This window comes from Brassica napus, unplaced genomic scaffold (assembly GCF_020379485.1).
Source record: "Brassica napus cultivar Da-Ae unplaced genomic scaffold, Da-Ae ScsIHWf_1152;HRSCAF=1638, whole genome shotgun sequence".
Taxonomy (NCBI): domain Eukaryota; kingdom Viridiplantae; phylum Streptophyta; class Magnoliopsida; order Brassicales; family Brassicaceae; genus Brassica; species Brassica napus.
This window is the reverse complement of record NW_026014575.1, coordinates 30,874-49,361: the sequence shown is the minus strand read 5'-3', so window position 1 is coordinate 49,361 and position 18,488 is coordinate 30,874. Positions and strand designations below refer to the sequence as shown.

General features: G+C 36.6%; 3 protein-coding genes and 2 non-coding genes across 5 annotated transcripts; 3 read left to right on the top strand and 2 right to left on the bottom strand.

Moving 5' to 3' along the window:
• Positions 1-8,139: 8,139 nt before the first annotated feature.
• Positions 8,140-10,356, top strand: LOC106438189 (F-box/kelch-repeat protein SKIP11). The gene is made up of 3 exons (XM_013879276.3): positions 8,140-8,341; positions 8,465-8,516; positions 8,664-10,356. The coding sequence occupies exon 3, from the start codon at positions 8,714-8,716 to the stop codon at positions 10,046-10,048; it is 1,335 nt and encodes a 444-aa protein (XP_013734730.2). The 5' UTR covers positions 8,140-8,341; positions 8,465-8,516; positions 8,664-8,713; the 3' UTR covers positions 10,049-10,356.
• A 1,041-nt stretch (positions 10,357-11,397) lies between these two features.
• LOC106438188 (protein GAMETE CELL DEFECTIVE 1, mitochondrial) lies at positions 11,398-13,599 on the top strand. Its single transcript, XM_048771426.1, has 3 exons — positions 11,398-11,983; positions 12,888-13,077; positions 13,160-13,599. The coding sequence occupies exons 1-3, from the start codon at positions 11,445-11,447 to the stop codon at positions 13,367-13,369; spliced, it is 939 nt and encodes a 312-aa protein (XP_048627383.1). The 5' UTR covers positions 11,398-11,444; the 3' UTR covers positions 13,370-13,599.
• Positions 13,600-13,727: 128 nt separating this feature from the next.
• TRNAA-AGC lies at positions 13,728-13,800 on the bottom strand. Its single transcript has one exon. It is a non-coding gene; the product is annotated as a tRNA-Ala (tRNA).
• Positions 13,801-14,193: 393 nt separating this feature from the next.
• On the bottom strand, positions 14,194-17,152 carry LOC125596210 (probable hexosyltransferase MUCI70). Its single transcript, XM_048771424.1, has 9 exons — positions 17,065-17,152; positions 16,592-16,805; positions 16,468-16,500; positions 16,291-16,389; positions 15,880-16,220; positions 15,177-15,388; positions 14,836-15,092; positions 14,578-14,756; positions 14,194-14,487 (listed from the first exon to the last, which is right to left on the bottom strand). Exons 2-9 carry the CDS (start codon positions 16,797-16,799, stop codon positions 14,413-14,415), a joined length of 1,404 nt encoding a protein of 467 aa, XP_048627381.1. The 5' UTR covers positions 16,800-16,805; positions 17,065-17,152; the 3' UTR covers positions 14,194-14,412.
• Positions 17,153-18,245: 1,093 nt separating this feature from the next.
• LOC125596213 lies at positions 18,246-18,441 on the top strand. Its single transcript, XR_007330929.1, has one exon. It is a non-coding gene; the product is annotated as a U2 spliceosomal RNA (small nuclear RNA).
• Positions 18,442-18,488: the final 47 nt, after the last annotated feature.

The following is an 18,488-nucleotide window of genomic DNA, read 5'->3' as shown; positions in this document are numbered from 1 at the left end:
ATCTTTTTGTCCTCGCCATGGAGGTTCTGTCACAACTCCTGAATGCAAACTATATGAATGGGCGCATCGGCTACCATCCAAAGGCTTCAAATCCTCTCATCTCTCACTTGGCGTTTGCGGATGATCTTATGATATTTTTTGTTGGCGAAAGGAATTCTCTGATAAACATTGCAGACACACTTGAGGTCTTCTCGTCATGGTCTGGCCTCACTATGAATCGCAACAAAACTGAACTCTTTATCGCCGGTCTTAATCCAGTCGAAGCAGATGACATTGCAGCTCTCGGCTTCTCCCTTGGATCATTACCTGTGCGCTATCTTGGCCTACCATTGATGCACCGCAAGCTCCAAATCTGTGACTACAGACCCTTAATTGATCAGCTAAAGCGCAGGTTCTCATCTTGGACTCTCAAGGCTCTATCTTATGCGGGAAGAACAGTCTTGATCTCTTCTGTCATCTACAGCACTGTGAATTTTTGGTGTTCATTGTTTATTCTTCCAAAGGGGTGTATAAAACTGATTGAATCACTTTGCTCTAGATTCTTTTGGAATGGAAACATCACCACAAGAGCTAAAGCTAAAGTTTCTTGGTCTCAAATCAGCCTACCTAGAGATGAAGGTGGACTCGGTTTCAGGAACCTTTGCTTATGGAACAAAACGCTATGTCTTAAACTCATCTGGCTCCTCTTCTGCGACTCGGAGTCACTATGGGCAATTTGGGTTAAGGCAAATCTCATCAAGGACTCTTCATTTTGGTGTCTCGACGAAAGCGCGACTGCATCATGGACTTGGAAAGCCCTTCTTAATCTGCGGGCTCTAGCAAAGCGTTTCATCAGATGTGCTCTCGGCAATGGCATGAAAGCGAGCTTTTGGTTTGACTACTGGTCCCCGCTAGGACCTCTAATAGATCATTTTGGACCATCTGGCCCAAGGCAAACAGGTATACCTCTGTCCTTCTCTGTCGCAGATTTTTGTTCAGAAAGTGGCTGGACTCTTCGCCCGGCTAGATCTCCTGCAGCAGAGGAGTTCCATATCATGCTGTGCTCATTACCTCTGCCGTCTCTCGCTTTATCTTCTGATACTTACTCTTGGGCAGCAAATGATATGGACCTCCCTGAGTTCTCTGTAAAGCACACTTGGGAATCAATAAGACCCCGTCAACAGAAGAAAGAGTGGGCAGAAAAGGTCTGGTTCAAAAGACACATCCCTAGCCATGCTTTCATGATGTGGGTGGCGCAGCTTGATAGACTTCCTACACGATCTCGTTTGGCTTCTTGGGGGCTTCAAATCGATACTTGCTGTTGTGTCTGTAACAACTACCACGAGATGCGGGATCACATCTTCCTGCGATGCACATATGCTGAGCAAATATGGAAGATTGTGATAAGGAGGTTAGGGTACAGACCGATATTATTCCACACTTGGAAGGCTTTTCTCACTTGGATTGGACTGAAGGTCTCTCGCTGTCCTTCTACCCTGCGCAGAGTTACAGCTCAAGCGGTCATCTACAGGCTTTGGCGCGAGCGTAACAACCGTCTCCACAATGGAATACAGACACCCCCGGAAATATCCTTCAAAGAAGTTGATAGGCAGGTCAGAAATGCCATCTTGGCCAGGAAGCATCGCCACACCTTTCAAAACCTCATGAGTATCTGGTTGACATATGAGTAATGGTTCTTCATAATCTTCAGTTCTAATTAAGCTCTCCTCTGTTTTTTCTCTTTTTTTGGCTTAGGATTGCTTCCCTTTTATTTCTTTTGTACATGTACAAACTCTCTCATTTGATAAATGAATTCACATCCTTATCAAAAAAAAAATAATAATAAAAAAAATAAAATAAAATATGTGTGTGAACGTGATGGATAGAATACGTACGAATGAAAGAAAACTACACAAGGGAAAAAGACAGAGACGTGTGCCTAACAAATGTATGATGTATTGGAAAAAAAATGCAACGAATATTATTGTGAAAATGAAAGCTATAGACACAATACTTACGTCTTTCTTTCTCCACCTCTCCTTGTCGCTCTCTTCTCCAGGTGTGCATGACCTCTTTTGCCCAATTTATTTTCTTTATGTCAAATGCACTTCTATGTTCTATCAGAAGTTCACAACCAATCCTTTTCACTGTCATTAACCCTATAAGTTTGAGGTCTGTTTAGCTGTTGAGGTGTTCCATTTTCATAAATATAAAATGACCATAAATAAATGTTATTGTACGTTCCATTCATATTTGGATATATATATATACTATTAGTTCTTGTGTTACAGCTATGATGCATACAAACGGAGACGGACAGAAAAATTTATGGGAAATGTTAGGTTAAAATTTAAATTAATAACTTGTTTAAATATTTTGGAAGTAATGAGAAAAAAAAACAGATTATTTTCACTCTGCAATCTCTATGTAGTTTTTTTTTTCTTCTTACGGTTCCGTTTCCAATATCCGATAGTAATGTTCAACGCCATTAGAGACTTATTGCATTTCTTTTTCGTTTTAGCAAACATTATAATTGTATCTTAGGCGTGTCTGGTTTTTTCTTTGAGGTCTTCTCAAGCGTGCTGGGTCAAACTTTACCATACATGCTTTTCAATATTCACATTCGTTTGTTCTTGTCATTTCTAAGAACCCATTTGCTCGACTAGATACATTGAAAATACTTTTCGAGTTTCAAGTTGATAGCTCGATTTAATTTCCTCTTTGGAATTATTTTCAAAAACTAACAACTAACTAAAGTATTATTTCTCTGTCTAAAAGTAAAAACTTATACACGATTGTATCGAATCGAAAACAAGATCAGGTTCACCTAGTTGCATCTTTGCATAATGGTACTTAGATTTCAGATTTTTGTTATTAGTCCATTCAAAAACTTTTCTATGTTTGACCGGTTGATCGTCTCCAGCGTCCACATATAATCAAAACTCATTTAAATCAATTTTCTCTTAACACTTTTTTTAATAGCAGGAGGTTTAAGAGCCGGAGTCGTAATCTCTCTCCCCTATATGTGAAATTATATCATGTAATATTAAAATTTGTCTCAGCGACCACTCGAACTATAAATTTTTAACAGTACATATTTTTCCAGTTCATTAACGATCTTATTAAACGTTTTTAATTCAAACTCTCACAATATTCTTGCATTACATAGTCAATCTCAGTTTGTAATTTCACAAACTTGAATTATTCAGGTTTGTATATAAAACACATGTTTTCCATAAAAAGATTTACAGAAAACTCAGTGTTTTCCACAAAAAGATTTACAGAAAACTCAGAGCTACTTAGCAGTAATAATTCGGATACTACCGAGTGCCGATCACACGATATTCGCATACAGTGCAGATAAACTTATGTTCCTAATATATGTGGATAGTTGTTTCAACTGGCAATTAAGGTGATAAATTATATAACTAATTAACTTAATCATATAACTAATTAACAAGTTCTCAAAATAGTTAACTAACAAGTTCTCCTAATTATATAACTATTTTACGCACGTGTTGAACGCGGCATTTGACGCCCATATAGAGAGAGAAACCATGTGTACCGTAATTTGTCACGTCATCTCCATAAGAGCGAACGCGTCAAAAGCTGACGCCAGAGTATATTGCTCTATCGTATGATTTGATTGGTATTTTTGTATTGGGCATGTATGGAATCTAAAAAAATATGTCTATTAAGTTGATAAAATAAAATCACAGTTTGAATTATCTTATGATGTTAATAAAGAATGTGAACGTAAGATAGATGTAGAAATGTGGGAAGAACGTGAAGAAATTAAAAAGAATCACGTCACGTGGAGACTGCTTTTCTTACAAACTCTTCTATCCACTCACTTCATTAAATCATTTTAAAAGTGAAAGATTTTAAAAGCAACAAAAAACAAACATTTTGTTTTACCCCAACAAATACATCGCATTGCTTCTAGAATTTTTTATAGTCAATTTTTTTCACATATCTTGTTTTTTTACCAACTTCTTCTCTATTAAAAGATTTAATAGAAGTACCACTTTTATCTAGTACTAGAGATTTTTTCCGCGCTTCGCGCGGATTATGTCTTATAAATTTATTTTATTTATAATATTATTTGTTAATTTTTTTCTTTTATATTAACTTCTTGTTTTTCCAATGTTAGTTTTTCTTAATTTAAATTTATATGTTAATAATTTTTCATTTTTTTGTTGTAGATGGAGAATTATATTTTTTATTGATGGTTTTTTGTATGTGATAGTGACATAAACTTTTTAAAATTTTAAAATAATATTATATATAGTACGATTAACACATTAAAGAAGAGAAACATATTCAGACACATTTTACACAGGTTTTATATGCATAATTTTAAACATTATATATGTATATATTATAAGTTTGAAATATGTAAATGCTTTCTAAAGCTAAATACTTGTTCTGAGTTTACATAACTTATCGAAAGTTTTATCTCTTTTTAAATTCAAATCACAGAAAAAATATAAAAAAGTCAGTATAGATAGGTTTTTTGGGCTTTTAAATCAACACTGAAAAATTACATGAATCAGATAACAACAGTTTTGTAAACAACTGGATAAAATTTGACCGAGCCAAAGATTTTCACACAATATGTTCTTTCTTCTTCAAATTGCGAAGAGCCTATAGGCACAAGAAAAAAATCATAATTTTTGTTTTCACTTATATAACATTTTTTCTCCTTTACACACGGAGTTTATTACACTGCTATAAGCAATGTAGAACTCTATTCATATAAGATTCACATCTATGCATTTTGACAAAGAAGAATTTCAGCCATCTTTAGTTTCGGAATGTACCAACTTCAGTCATATACACTATATTTTCTCTATGATTCAAAACTTATAATTTTAATATATGTGCAGATTTCCATGTGAAAAGGCACGCACGCCATCTATCATTCAACCTATTACTTTTTCCAAAGTAAACACTATAATCCTCGTTTGGTTAGCTCCACAAACTAATCTCTTTGGATCAGTTTATCAAAAAATATGGATACTAATGTCAGAAAAGAATATAAACACTATCAACAATACATATTGGCACAAGAATATTTGGTTCAAGGAACATATTCCACGTAATGCGTTTATATCATGGCTGGCTTTGCGGAGAAGACTGCCAACCAAGGATCGCTTGAGGCGTTGGGGATTAAATGTCTCAGGAACGTGCGCCCTTTGTAATCTGGAAATAGAGACTCACCATCATCTCTTCTTTGAGTGCTCTTTCTCTCGCTTGATATGGGAGCCTTTTGCTGCTGAAGTTTGGATTTCTCCTCCGGCTGATCTACACTCTGTTGCAGCCTAGATCAATCAACCTCGCGTCAACGTAGATGCACATGCTACTCCAGTCATCAAGCTCTACTTTCAGTCATGTCTCCTCACCTTCATCAGTCATCCTTGCCTCTTTCGACCGTATGATGCGTGACCGTCTCCTCTCTTACCCGGTAAGTTCTTCTTTCTCATCTTCTCTACTTCTTTTTATATTTCTTGTATAAGACTTCCTTAAGGCTTTTTTTACCTTGAGTTGTTGTTGGTTGTTTTTGTTTCCTTGCTGTAATAAGTTGTTTAAAAACAACAGTGTAACCTTTTAGAAAATAATAATCTTAACATCTTACCAAAAAAAAACAACAAATATTGACTTATTTATGTGAATATATATTTTATTTTAAATCATTATAGTGGACGAATAAAACACCATAATTTGTACAACAAATTTTCTTAGATTCACCTCATCATACTCACCATTTTACCATTTTAATTACATAATTTTACATGAGCTTCTTCATCCTTCCCGGTTATTTTCTCTTTATTTATAACTACAATATAATGTTATAAATTATATATATTATAAATTAATAATTTATTTACCCTTAAAGTCTAACTATTAAAATATAACATAATTCAATATAGATATATGATTCTATTAATAAATTAGCAGTTACAAATTTGAAATTTCTAGAAATATCAAAAGTTGTATGTTAGTTAATTATTTTCTAAATGATATTTATTTTTAATTCTTTTTAGATGAGAATATTTTGGCTGAGGTGGATAGTCTCAAAAGCCTTGAATTTAGTCCCTTTTCTTAGATTCACCTCATCATACTCACCATTTTACCATTTTAATTACATAATTTTACATGAGCTTCTTCATCCTTCCCGGTTATTTTCTCTTTATTTATAACTACAATATAATGTTATAATTATATATATTATAAATTAATAATTTATTTATCCTTAAAGTCTAACTATTAAAATATAACATAATTCAATATAGATATATGATTCTATTAATAAATTAGCAGTTACAAATTTGAAATTTCTAGAAATATCAAAAGTTGTATGTTAGTTAATTATTTTCTAAATGATATTTATTTTTAATTCTTTTTAGATGAGAATATTTTGGCTGAGGTGGATAGTCTCAAAAGCCTTGAATTTAGTCCCTTTTATATAGTAGGATTTAGAAGTCTACCAAGACCATTTCATTAATCACATAATATGACATAATAATTAATAGAAATATTAATAATAAATTAATTTTAACTATAGATTTGAATTTTATTTTCAGTTATACCAAAATCTGTTAGAAAAATCTAACAAAATCCTACTAAATTTTTAAATAATTTTTATTAAATATTGCATTAATTAATTTCGTAATTAAGTAATATAATGCTTTCATTTAAATAAATTATCATCTACTACTAAAACGAGTTCAAATTTGTTAATCATGTCAGATTTATTTTATACAAATGAAGTTATTAACATATGTTAAAAATTTATTTCTACAGCTATATATTTTCAAAAATCATATGTTGAAAAATATTTTTTATTTGATTATTTGAAATTATGAAAACTCGAAAACGTAATAAAAAAGGTAAAATGTATAAAACAAACTCCTATATTAATAAAGTAATAAGAAACCTAAATAATAAAATTAAAAAGTTATAAACTACATAACACTAAGATATAAATTGTATATTTAAATTTATATAATAATATCAAAATTAAATATTTATAAAATAAAAATATATCCGCACGATGTGCGGGATAAACTCTAGTTTACATTAATAGAGATACAACACACACAAAACAATTCTTAAGCTCGTCGTTATCAAGATACAAAGAAAAGGATACAAATGATAATTTTTTTTGCTGAATTGCAAAAGATACATTTCAGAGCCTTAAACCAAGAAGCCAAAGAGTCGGGTACAAAAGAAAAAGCAAGTGTCAAAGCTCACCTTTCACACGAACCACAACAAGAAGAAAAGCAAAACTGAAGAAGTTCCAACATAAAACCTCTTAAGATGACTTCGAATCCAAAGACGAGGGCCAAACACCAATCTTTAAAGACCCCACACCCGGAGAAACAAGCCTAGACCGTCCAATGAAAAAAAAACACAAAAGAGAAAGTCATGGACAGAGAGGTAGGAGTAGGAGATAACACAACTCAATATAATTAATTACTTAAAAATAAAAATAATACACTTAATTATAACGAGATGTACAAATTTTGGCTTAATTCTTCAAAAAAATGGTGTGACTATAGTCTGACATTTTGTACATAATGTCATTTTTTCGAAACACAAACATAATATCATTTATGATCCATATATCTATAAATCTCATTGCAATGTACTTTCATAATGCATATGATATGATGTTATCAAAACATAATATAGATATCTGACAGAAAAAAAACATAATAATAATATAGAGGATGCTGAGAATGAAAAGAAAAAAGAATATTGAGTTTCAATGAAACACCTTTTTGATCTGCAAGTAATTAAATTCCTTTTGACAACTAAAAATGAACAGCTGAAGTACTCTGAACATCTGCATTCAACGCTGAAAGTATATTTCTTTTTCTTCCTGGTTTTTTATCACAAACTATGAAAAATCATTTTTTCTGAACATTCTCCGTATAGTATATTTTTAGCTGAGATAACATATTATGTCCTTTTTAAGAATTTAAAGGTGGCTAATCGCTTATTCAAAATTTCAAAACATAGCTGAGATACTTTTGTGTTGGTCTCAATAAATAAACTAATTTTCTTTTCAGTAAAAAAATCTTAAGCCGTTTTAATTTTTATTTGACCGCACTAAATTTTGCATATTATAATTTTCAAAAAGTTAACAAAAAAAAGGAATAAACAAGAGAGAGAGAGAGAAATAGAATTGTTCCTCCAAATTTTTTTATTTTTTAAACTTGAGCCTCTGAGAAACCAAAGCTTCACTCTGATTCGCAAAGCGAATCCAAGAGACTACATAGATAAAACCCGAAGAACAGAACACAGCTCCGAGGGCTTGTAAATTTTATTTATCTTCTCTCCTTAATCCAATCTCGTAAGTTCTTTCCTCCATTACCGATTCTTTTAGTGATTATCATTATAATAATCAGTTAATTACCAACCAAACACCCTTTTGTTTCGTCTTAAAAGAACCATTTTTAATCTCTTTCTTGAGCAGATGGAACTATGAACAAATCGAGATCGAAGATTTCGCTGTTTTGAGTTTCCGGGTTCGATTCTTTCTCCCCTCTTCTTTGAAATTGGAGATCTAGATCTTGAAAAGCTGGCAACTTTTCGTGTTCTTGATGACTAATCTGATTAGTGTATTGGTCTAATCTGCAATCTGAATCCATTTCTCATCTGGGTTTTTGGTTTAGATTCCCAAAGTCGAAGACTTTAATCCGATTCCAAAGCTTTTTCGAAAGACATGTTGGAAGAACGATCACCAGATTCGTGTTTGAGTTCAAGGCTCTTCTCAACCTCTCGTATCTCTGAATCATCCTGGTCCAACTCTTTCATGTTTCCAGAACATGATGATAAGCTCAATAATGGCAAAAGAGCTTTGGAGGTTGCTAGCGAGATCAGACCCACCAAGTCACTCAAACTAATGGGGTTCTCGATTCAGTACGATAGCGATTCTTCTGACTATTCAGGGACCAGTCAAGAGTCTGATTCTAACAACAACGGTGGTGATTCCACAGATTCTCATTCTCTGTTCAACGAGATTGGTCGTGACAACTCCATAGACTGTCTGATCCGCTGCTCACGGTCTGACTACGGCTCCATTGCTTCCTTAAGTCGAAATTTTCGTTCTTTGGTGAAGAGTGGAGAGATCTATAGACTAAGGAGACAGAACGGGTTCGTGGAGCATTGGGTTTACTTCTCTTGCCAGCCCTTGGAATGGGTTGCGTTCGACCCCGTCGAGAGGAGGTGGATGCAGCTGCCTACAATGCCTTCTAGTGTCACCTTCATGGGTGCAGATAAAGAGTCTCTAGCTGTGGGGACGGATCTGCTCGTCTTAGGGCAAGCTGGTTTCTCCTCGTATGTTATATATAGATACAGCCTTCTAACCAACTCTTGGTCTTCCGGTATGGAGATGAACTCTCCTAGATGCTTGTTTGGTTCCGCCAGCCTCGGTGAGATTGCTATATTTGCAGGTGGGATTGATTCTCAGAGGAAGATTCTTGACTCCGCTGAGATGTATAACTCCGAGCTTCAAACCTGGACGACTCTTCCTAGGATGAACAAGCCTAGGAAGATGTGTTCAGGCGTCTTCATGGACGGGAAGTTCTATGTGATCGGCGGCATCGGGGGTGCCGATTCCAAACTCTTGACTTGCGGCGAAGAGTATGACTTGGACACCAAGAAATGGACTCATATCCCTGACTTGTCTCCTCCGAGGAGCCGCGCTGATGTGTCATCAGCCAACGACGCGCCTCCTCTTGTTGCTGTTGTGAATAACCAGCTGTACGCTGCTGATCACGCGGATATGGAAGTGAGGAAGTATGATAAGGAGAAGAAGAGGTGGTTGACTGTTGGGAGATTGCCCGAGAGAGCTGGCTCAGTTAACGGATGGGGGCTTGCTTTTAGAGCGTGCGGGGAGAGGTTGATCGTTATAGGTGGGCCGAGGAACTCGGGAGGTGGGTTTATAGAGCTAAACTCTTGGATACCGAGTGACGGTGGTGGTCCACCGCAGTGGACGTTGCTTGATAGGAAACATTCTCCTAACTTTGTGTACAATTGCGCAGTGATGGGTTGCTGAAACAACACACATTTGATAATATTACTCTCTCCATTTGAAAAGACTCCATTGAAGGTTCCAAGCTCCAACCTTTATGCTACTTCTTATTCTTGTTCCATATTTTTGTTTTTCTTACCAAAAAAAAATTCGATTTGAATACAACCATCTCTGTATTGTTAGAGACAAGTCTCAAAAGAGGAAAGAAAGAAACTGAAACAGGTTATAATAAGTTGGTTAAAAGGTTGAAGCTTTTTAGAGGTTGCCAGATGTGGTTAACATTGTTGTATGTGTTTTAATCTATTTGTTTTATAATAATCTACTTTTGAATCTTCTTATGTTTTTGTAACACCATCTTTTGGTCTTTGTTCATATAGTTTTTGCTTTTGAGTTTTTTTTTTTGTTTCTGCAAGAACAATCGTTGGATTCACTTTACAGCATTTGTTTGAAGTGTTTGTCATGTTTATGAGGACAAGAGATAAGTGTCACTTTTGTTTTGTTTTTGCTGGGGCAAGGAAAGGGCAAATGCTAAAGGCTTGATGGACGTGTCCTTTAAGATATTTCAACGTGTTGCTTGCAAGTTGCAGTTTTGTTAAGAATGTTTTTGGACTCTTCGTTTAGGTCATGTAGCTTTTAGGCTGTTTAAATTGTCGTGTTTTGCTGTAGAAAACAATGCGACGATTTTTAATTTTTGTTTTTTCGGTTACAAGTTACAACTCTCACACACACATTATCAGACTTGAACCGAGATTATGATACAACGATACAACCTATTAAAAATATAGTTCCCATTCAAATTTTAGACGCGTAAAATCTTATAACCAAATAGAAATACTAACAATCATATACGGATATTGAAAATTTACAGTAGGTACAATTTGCATTTCTCTTACTCTTTGGAGACTCTTTCTCAACTCACACCTCAATAATTTTTTTTCAAAAAGCGAAAAATAGATTTCACTCCAATGTAGTATTTCTCTAAAAGTACATAAGAATATTATTTTATACAAATCTAACATTGTTTTTTCCTTTAAGTTCTTAGAAGTTGATTTCATGTTTTGCTAATTTTTAATTCGATTTTTTATAATTATTACTGCAAGTTAGCAAAAAGTTAAACCAACTTTTCAAGTTGCTTAAATTAGTACAACAAGAACGACAAAGCTTGACAAAAGTTGTCTCAAATTATCTTTCAAATCCAAAATCAAAACTTAACAAGCTACATTCAGAAGTCAAAAATACTAGAGGGTTTCAGTTAACATGTCTCAAGAAAAGCCCATTTATTAAATCAGCCCAATATAGTTAAGGCCCATCTTCTAAATCCCGCAAGGGTTTAAGCGAAAAAAAAAAAAATCCGATCAACTCCATCATCGATACCATTTTCGTTTTCTAATTCGCATCTCAAATTTTCAAACCGGAGAAGATGAACTCTCTTCACCGTATCGTAGGATCGATCACCAGAGCAACGATCACGCACCCAATCTCCTCTAGGGTTCCGCACACCCTCCCTTCGATCCTCGCCGACTTCATGTCCACAACGCCCCGAAACGACGACGAAGACAAATGGAACGACGCGTGGGAATCAGCTTGGCTCCCCGACGACCTCACCGACAAGACCCGAGCGCCGTGGGAGACGGACGTGAACTTCCCTTCCACGGAGGGGGAGGTCGACGTGGAGGCGAAGGCGTTCGTGGAGGATATGAACGAGCACTGGGACGAGAGGAGAGGGAAGAGCGGGAAGGAGGAGAAGAAGAAAGAGAGGAGAGAGGTGGGAGGAGGAGGAGAGTCGCTGTATAGCGTGGAGACGATGAAGAAGGATTATAGGTTGAAGAAGCAGAGAGTTCACGCGTCTTTGTGGGTTAAGGAGATTGAGAAGATGGAGGAAGCTAAGTTGGGGGATGATTCTGGATCTGCTGGTGGTGGTGCTGATGATATCGATAGGCTTCTTGATAGCTGCTCTGAGTATGGATTCTTCTTTTTGCGCGCTAATGTTTACTTACTAGGTCTGTGATTTGGTTGAGATTCAAGATACAGAGATTGCTCTGAGGATTGAGTGAGTTCTGGTGATTGCACAATGTGAAGAGCATATTTATATAGTGCATTGAAGGGATTGTTTATTGTGGATTCGATTCTGGTGATTTAGGTTTATCTAACGATATGAACAAGATTGTGATTTACTTGTCCATCTAGTATACAGAGATTGCAATGAGGATTTGAATCCTGGTGATTTAGTTTTAGCTAAAGCCCTGAACAAGATTGTGATTTTGTGAACCATGTTCATTTAGTAGATTGCTTCAAGGAATCGAGTCCTGGTATTTATAGGTTTAGGTAAAGGTAAAGCTCCTGTATGTTGAATCTCAAACAAAGCATAGTGTTGTTTCATGAATTAGCTAAGGCACAGACCTAGTAAGTGCAGTAAAGATAACGCGTTACTATGATTTGTTTGTCTTGTGAATCATCTTCAGTTATTAGGTCTGTGATTTAGCTAATTCATGAAACCATACTGTGATTTAGTGAGATTTTTACATGCATAGATTGCTCTGAGGATTCGAGTCGTGGTGATTCAGGTTTAGCTCTGGACTAGATTGTGACTTTATTGTGCACAATGTGAATCATGTTCATCTAGCATACATAGATTGCTCTGAGGAGGAATCGTGTCTTGTTGGTTTAGGTTTAGCTAAATCCTTAAGAAGATTATGAGATGCTCATGATCATCTACTGCATTGGGTTTAACTCAAAAACATTTCAGAGATTGTTATTGGAGTTTCTAATATCTTCTTCACATGCTTGTTATGTTTATATAAATTTGAATGTGTTTGAAGATCAGTGTGCTTCTTGGTGATGTTTTGATCTTTGAAATACTCAGGATTTTCGACTCGGTAGACCATGATTTCGACAAATTGGAAGTCTCAAGTGGCTCAGAATTGAAAAACAAGCCTGATGGTTGGGAATCAACAACAAAAGAACAAGATGGAAATCTTTGGGAAATGTCACAAAGAGAGGAAGACATTCTTCTCCAAGAATTCGATCGCCGCATTTCCTTCTGCAAATTTCAGGTACTACCCAATTGTGTTATCATACCACTGCAACATAGTTTAATTCGACGTTAATTGATATGTGTATCTTTGATGTGTGCAGATAGCTAGTTTTATAAAGCAGCACATATTCAGCAGGAGGAGACCGATTGATGGGTGGAGATATATGATCGAAGTGATTGGTCCAAATGCTAGAAAAGGCAAAGGAAGTGTTTCTAGACTCCCTGCTTTGTCCGATGTGTCGACTCAACCCTTTAAGGAAGAAAGTGGCAGTCTCAGTACCTTCAAGCGACGGTCAAACAGAGATTTGTGAGACTTAAGCAGGAGGAGTCCATGACAAATGACAGTGGTTCTATAAGTGTCACAATGTTGTGAGATTGTTTACAGGGATCTACAGATTATGTCACGTTAAAGACAGTACGCTTTAGATCCTTAGTTTGCAGATATGAATCTGATGTTGTGAACTGAAGAGTTATAGTTATTTTATATGTATGATCTAAGTTTCTTTTTTTGAACACCTGAAAATGTATGATCTAAGTTATCCGACGATAGTTGCTCAAACAGCATTAGTCAATTTGAAAAGAAAAATATTGGAAAAAAACATAAATAAGCGAGAGTTGAAATTCAGCCAACAAGCCTATCAAACCATAGATAAAATTGTGAAAAACGAATGGAGATGCGGGGTATCGATCCCCGTACCTCTCGCATGCTAAGCGAGCGCTCTACCATCTGAGCTACATCCCCATTTACTTTTGTTATTGCAACTCTTTATTAAATATAACTAAAAACGCCTAAACAAAATAGGCTTTACCTAAGCAAAACTTGGGAGCTTTTTCATCTCTGTTAACGTTGAGCAAACTTTTGATTATATGAATTTTTCGCAACAAAATTGAACGAATACGTTTCAGTTTTTATTAGATAAGAAGCTTTTCGATATTTGATTTAATTTAATTTTATACAAGAAATAAACAATTCAAGAAAAGTACAAGTTCAATTAGGCTGATTAAATTTATCATAATTCCTAAAGTTGAAGTGCTGTGATTACCATCAAGGAAAACAGTAATCACAAATGTGTAAAGATATAGGCCTTTGCTATGGGCAGTTCGCAGAATAACACAAACCCCCCAGGATGTGTCCTAAACCATAAGTAGCAACTGGTTCAGTCATAGCTGAATGAATTGTTAGTAAACTCAACAAGATTCTGCCTTGACTCATTCACAATTGCAATTCCATGTTTCATCTCCTTCAAAGCTAGACTAGAAGTAGAAAAGATGCTAAAAGTTAAAAACAAATATTCGTACTCCGAATAGTTTATGGACACAAACATATGTAGAAACCTATCTTTACTTAAATCAATCAAGCAGGAGGTGAATGTGGTGATGAGTCTACGCGGTGGTGGAATAGTTTTGTCAATGCTCGACGCTCACAATCCTGATATGAAAACCAAGTTTAGCAATCTCTTCAACGTTTGTCTGATCTAATAACAATATTTGATCAATCTCTAATATGTTTTTATGTTACCTTGAACATGTTTAGGCGTAAAGGTCTATCTGGATTGAGTCTCTGAAGTTTAAGGTACGTGTATGCAAAACTCAACTGATCTCGTGATGTAAACCGGTCAACTTCATTGAACCAAAGACACGAGAAGAGGTTTGACATTGGTGTATGAGCCCTTACTATAAACGAACCTTCAGGCACATCTAACAAACACACACAAAAAGGGTTAACGTGATTGGTAAGAGAGAAGTGAATGAATGAATGAATGATTGATTAACTCACAACTTGGAAGAGGAGAGTTAGGATCTGAAGGGTCAAACTTTTTTAGTCCATCTGATCGGTAGAACATAAACTGTTCATCAATGGCAGTGTGATTATACTTGTTCAGCCGTTTGTTCTGTACCACCTCATCCCAAACACAATGTCTGTCATAATGGTTTGAGATAGCGAACTCTGACTTTGTTCTCCACAAGAAGAAGTCAATTATCAGCAGAGGATCTGTAGTAAGTCTCATCTTACTGTCTATCCAAATCGAATACCTGAAAGAAAAGCACAGGTAATGAAGATTGGCTCACTGATTCAAAGCGTTTCAGTAGCTTTGAGTACTAGTAAACTAACCTCACCTAGAAGAAGGAAAAAGGCGGTGTGACAGAAACTTTGGAACTTTCCCTGTCTTTCTCATGTCAGTGTAAGGCAAATTGCTGACTACTACAGTTTTCCACAAACCAACAAAGCCTTGCTTGTCAGGAACATGCCCTTCACTAGCCAGTTTTGATAGTGTTTGCTCATCAAGAAACATCACAAAACAAACATTTTGCTTCGAGAACTCACTGATCTGAAGAGAACAAACAAAGCAAATGAGAGCTCTACATGAATACTATGGCCTGCGGGTTCGGATAGTTCGGATAATTCGGTTCGGCTTGTTCGGTTTTCGAAAAATTTACCGAAACTAACAGAAGATTTTGGTTTAAATTATATTTCGTTAAAAAATTTAGGTAAAGCCCGTTAATTACGGGTAGTTTTAATTAGTTCGGTTCAAAATTTTGGTTAATTCAATTAGTTGAGTTCAAATTTTGGATAATATTGGTTACTCCGGTTCAAAATTTTAGTTGACATTTTTTTTGTTTTTGAAAAAAAACGAACTAACCAATTACCAAACCGAAAACCAATTTTTTTTTATAAAACCTGCCGAACCGAACTTCTCACCGAACGAACCGAACTTCTCACCGAACTAACCGAAGTTTGGTTCTGTTCGGTTCCGCAGGTTAAAAATCCCAGCCCTACTATGTGTCATATGAATATTTCACTAAGGATAAAGTTTAAAACCTTTTTGGTTGCAGGTCTTCTTAGAAAATCAGAGCTTCCAAAAATGCAAGAAGACACAGAGACTACACAGTTCTTCATGTAAGCTCTATCCTTTTCGGTCAAATCAAATCCAGCACGTTGATGTAACCCATTAGTTCCTTTGACAAAACCACAGTGAATTGTCTGGTTTATAGCAGAGTAAGACCTCTCTCTTTCCTTGAGTGTTTGATGCCCTCCAAATCTAGGCTTATCACATGTCTCTGTCTCTACAAAGCCTAAGGAAAAGGGCTTGGAATCTAAATACTCCCGAGGCTCAAGTATTTGATTAACAGACTCAGCAAGTGGAACTTCACAAGGCAAATCTGCAAACATATAAGCTTACATCAAGAAACAAAACTGAAACTAAGTAGAGATTCAAAAAGATATATATACGTTTGTTTCTCTTCTTGCTTCCTGGTGGTTTTTGGATGTGGGATGAGTTTAATCCCATATCAAGCTCCGATGACGTGAAGAGATGAGTTTTCAAGTGATCTACATTTTGAATCAAAATCCAGTTTAACACAGTAGCTTTTAGCACAAATCCATAGCACAAGAAAAGAGTTTGCTTACGGTTTCGCTCGGAATGAGGTAACAACTCAGAACCTAAACATCAAATCCATACCAATAAAAGAGTGTTTAGTTAATTAATGAAATACTCTTATCAAACTTGTTCTCCTAAACATTAAAGCTTTACCATGAAAGAGAAGTTTATGGCCAGAGAAGACGCAAGAGAAGAAGAAAAGCGAGACGAAGAAGAAGAACAAATGTGAGAGCTTCAACTTCCCTATCCTACCACCAAACTTCTTTCCTCTTCTAAGAAGTAGAAATGAATTATCATTCTGACCAGAAGGGTTCTGGTAAGAAGAAGAAGAAGCAACCGTGCTTCTTCTCTCCGGTAACATTATCACCTGAAGAAGATTCATACCAATCAAGAATTTAACATGTCTGAGCTAGAGATGCAAGAAACCAAATCCATTCCAAAAACATGTGATTTATCCGTTCTTGATTACTCAGACAAGAACAAGAAACGCACAGAACACAATGCGACATGAATTTTCAGACAAGATCCAAGATTCAGATTTGTAAGAATCTCTCTCGCACAAAATCAAAAAAACTTTTCGAGAAGCAAAGACCAGATTCGAAAGAGAGAAGAGGAAAAGCTATTACCTGAATCGAAGATCTCTCTAGCTCACCGCCATGGAAAGACGCTGAGAGTGTGTATTTTTTTTTTTTTTTTCCAACTGGTTGATTTTTAATAAAAGGAATGGGCCAAGCCCAGAGTACACGGATAAACAGCCCAAATACATAAACGGCTACACGAGGCCCACAAACAACAAACTACAACCGAAGACATTAAACGGGCCAGAGGCCCAAAACACGCGACCGGTGAATCGACGACTCGACCCACTCGTCAAGGAGGCCGACTGCGGAACACGTGGATGCATCTCAACCATCAGCCCGACACGCGTCGCATCTGCCTCGACTCGACCGCCGCCGTCTCGAAACACCACCGGAATCACCTCACCACAACTTACTTTCGTCGGAGCTCCGAAACCGTAGAGCCTCCTCCGACCCCATCTCAGTTCTTCGAAACTCCATCTACCCGTCGGAGAGCATCATCACTCTTCGAGAGCTTCTCCGACAAGGCGTACGCTTCACCGCATCAGAACTAGAACCCCAACCAAGACCAACCCGATCCAACAACAAACCCCAAACCAAAATAACGACAACTAAAAAACCTGAAACCGGCGACGAGAAGCTGAGGTAGCCTTCACTTCCCGGGGACTTGAGCCGACGACGGTGAAGCAATGGACACTTCCACCCCGCGGTAACTATAGCCGGCGGCGACGAAGCTGTGAGAGCCTCCATCTCCCGGAACCAAAACCATCTTACGAACGTCATCACCACACCGACAACTCCGAACAACCGCGTCTTCGCTCCATGAACCGAGACACCACGGATGGTGAAGATCCAGAGTTCAGACAAGGCGGTCACTGAAGATGACGAGGAAAGGACCGCAGCCGGACCAAGAAACTGAAAGACAACGGGTTCCGGCGACGGTACGCGCGCTCACGCGCCGGCCGTACGCCGAAACCCAAGTGAGATCTACTTTCTCTCTCTTCTCTCTCTCTCTCTTCTGGTTTCTACCGGCCTACGCTGAGAGTGTGTATTAATTGTTCTTTTATTACAGTTAATGTCCAATTGTTGAAAAATAGGTTAATTAACTTATTAAATTGATTAATAATATCTTCGAAGAGGTCTTGTTATTTGTCCCACATCGGTAGAGCATGACTAGTTCATTCTCAAGGCGTGTGTATATAAGAGAAGCTTGATGGACTAGGCAAATCATACCTTTCTCGGCCTTTTGGCTAAGATCAAGTGTAGTATCTGTTCTTATCAGTTTAATATCTGATATGTGGGCCATCGGCCCACACGATATTAACTCTATTTTTTGAGGGAGAAAGCCCGTTAAGATAGCTTGCTATCTGGGTCTTCACGAGTCGCCCCTGCGTTGCACTATTGCACGGGCCTGGCTCATCCCGCCAATTCTCTAGTTTAATTTTGGGTCCCTCATCTTTTAAGAAATTAAT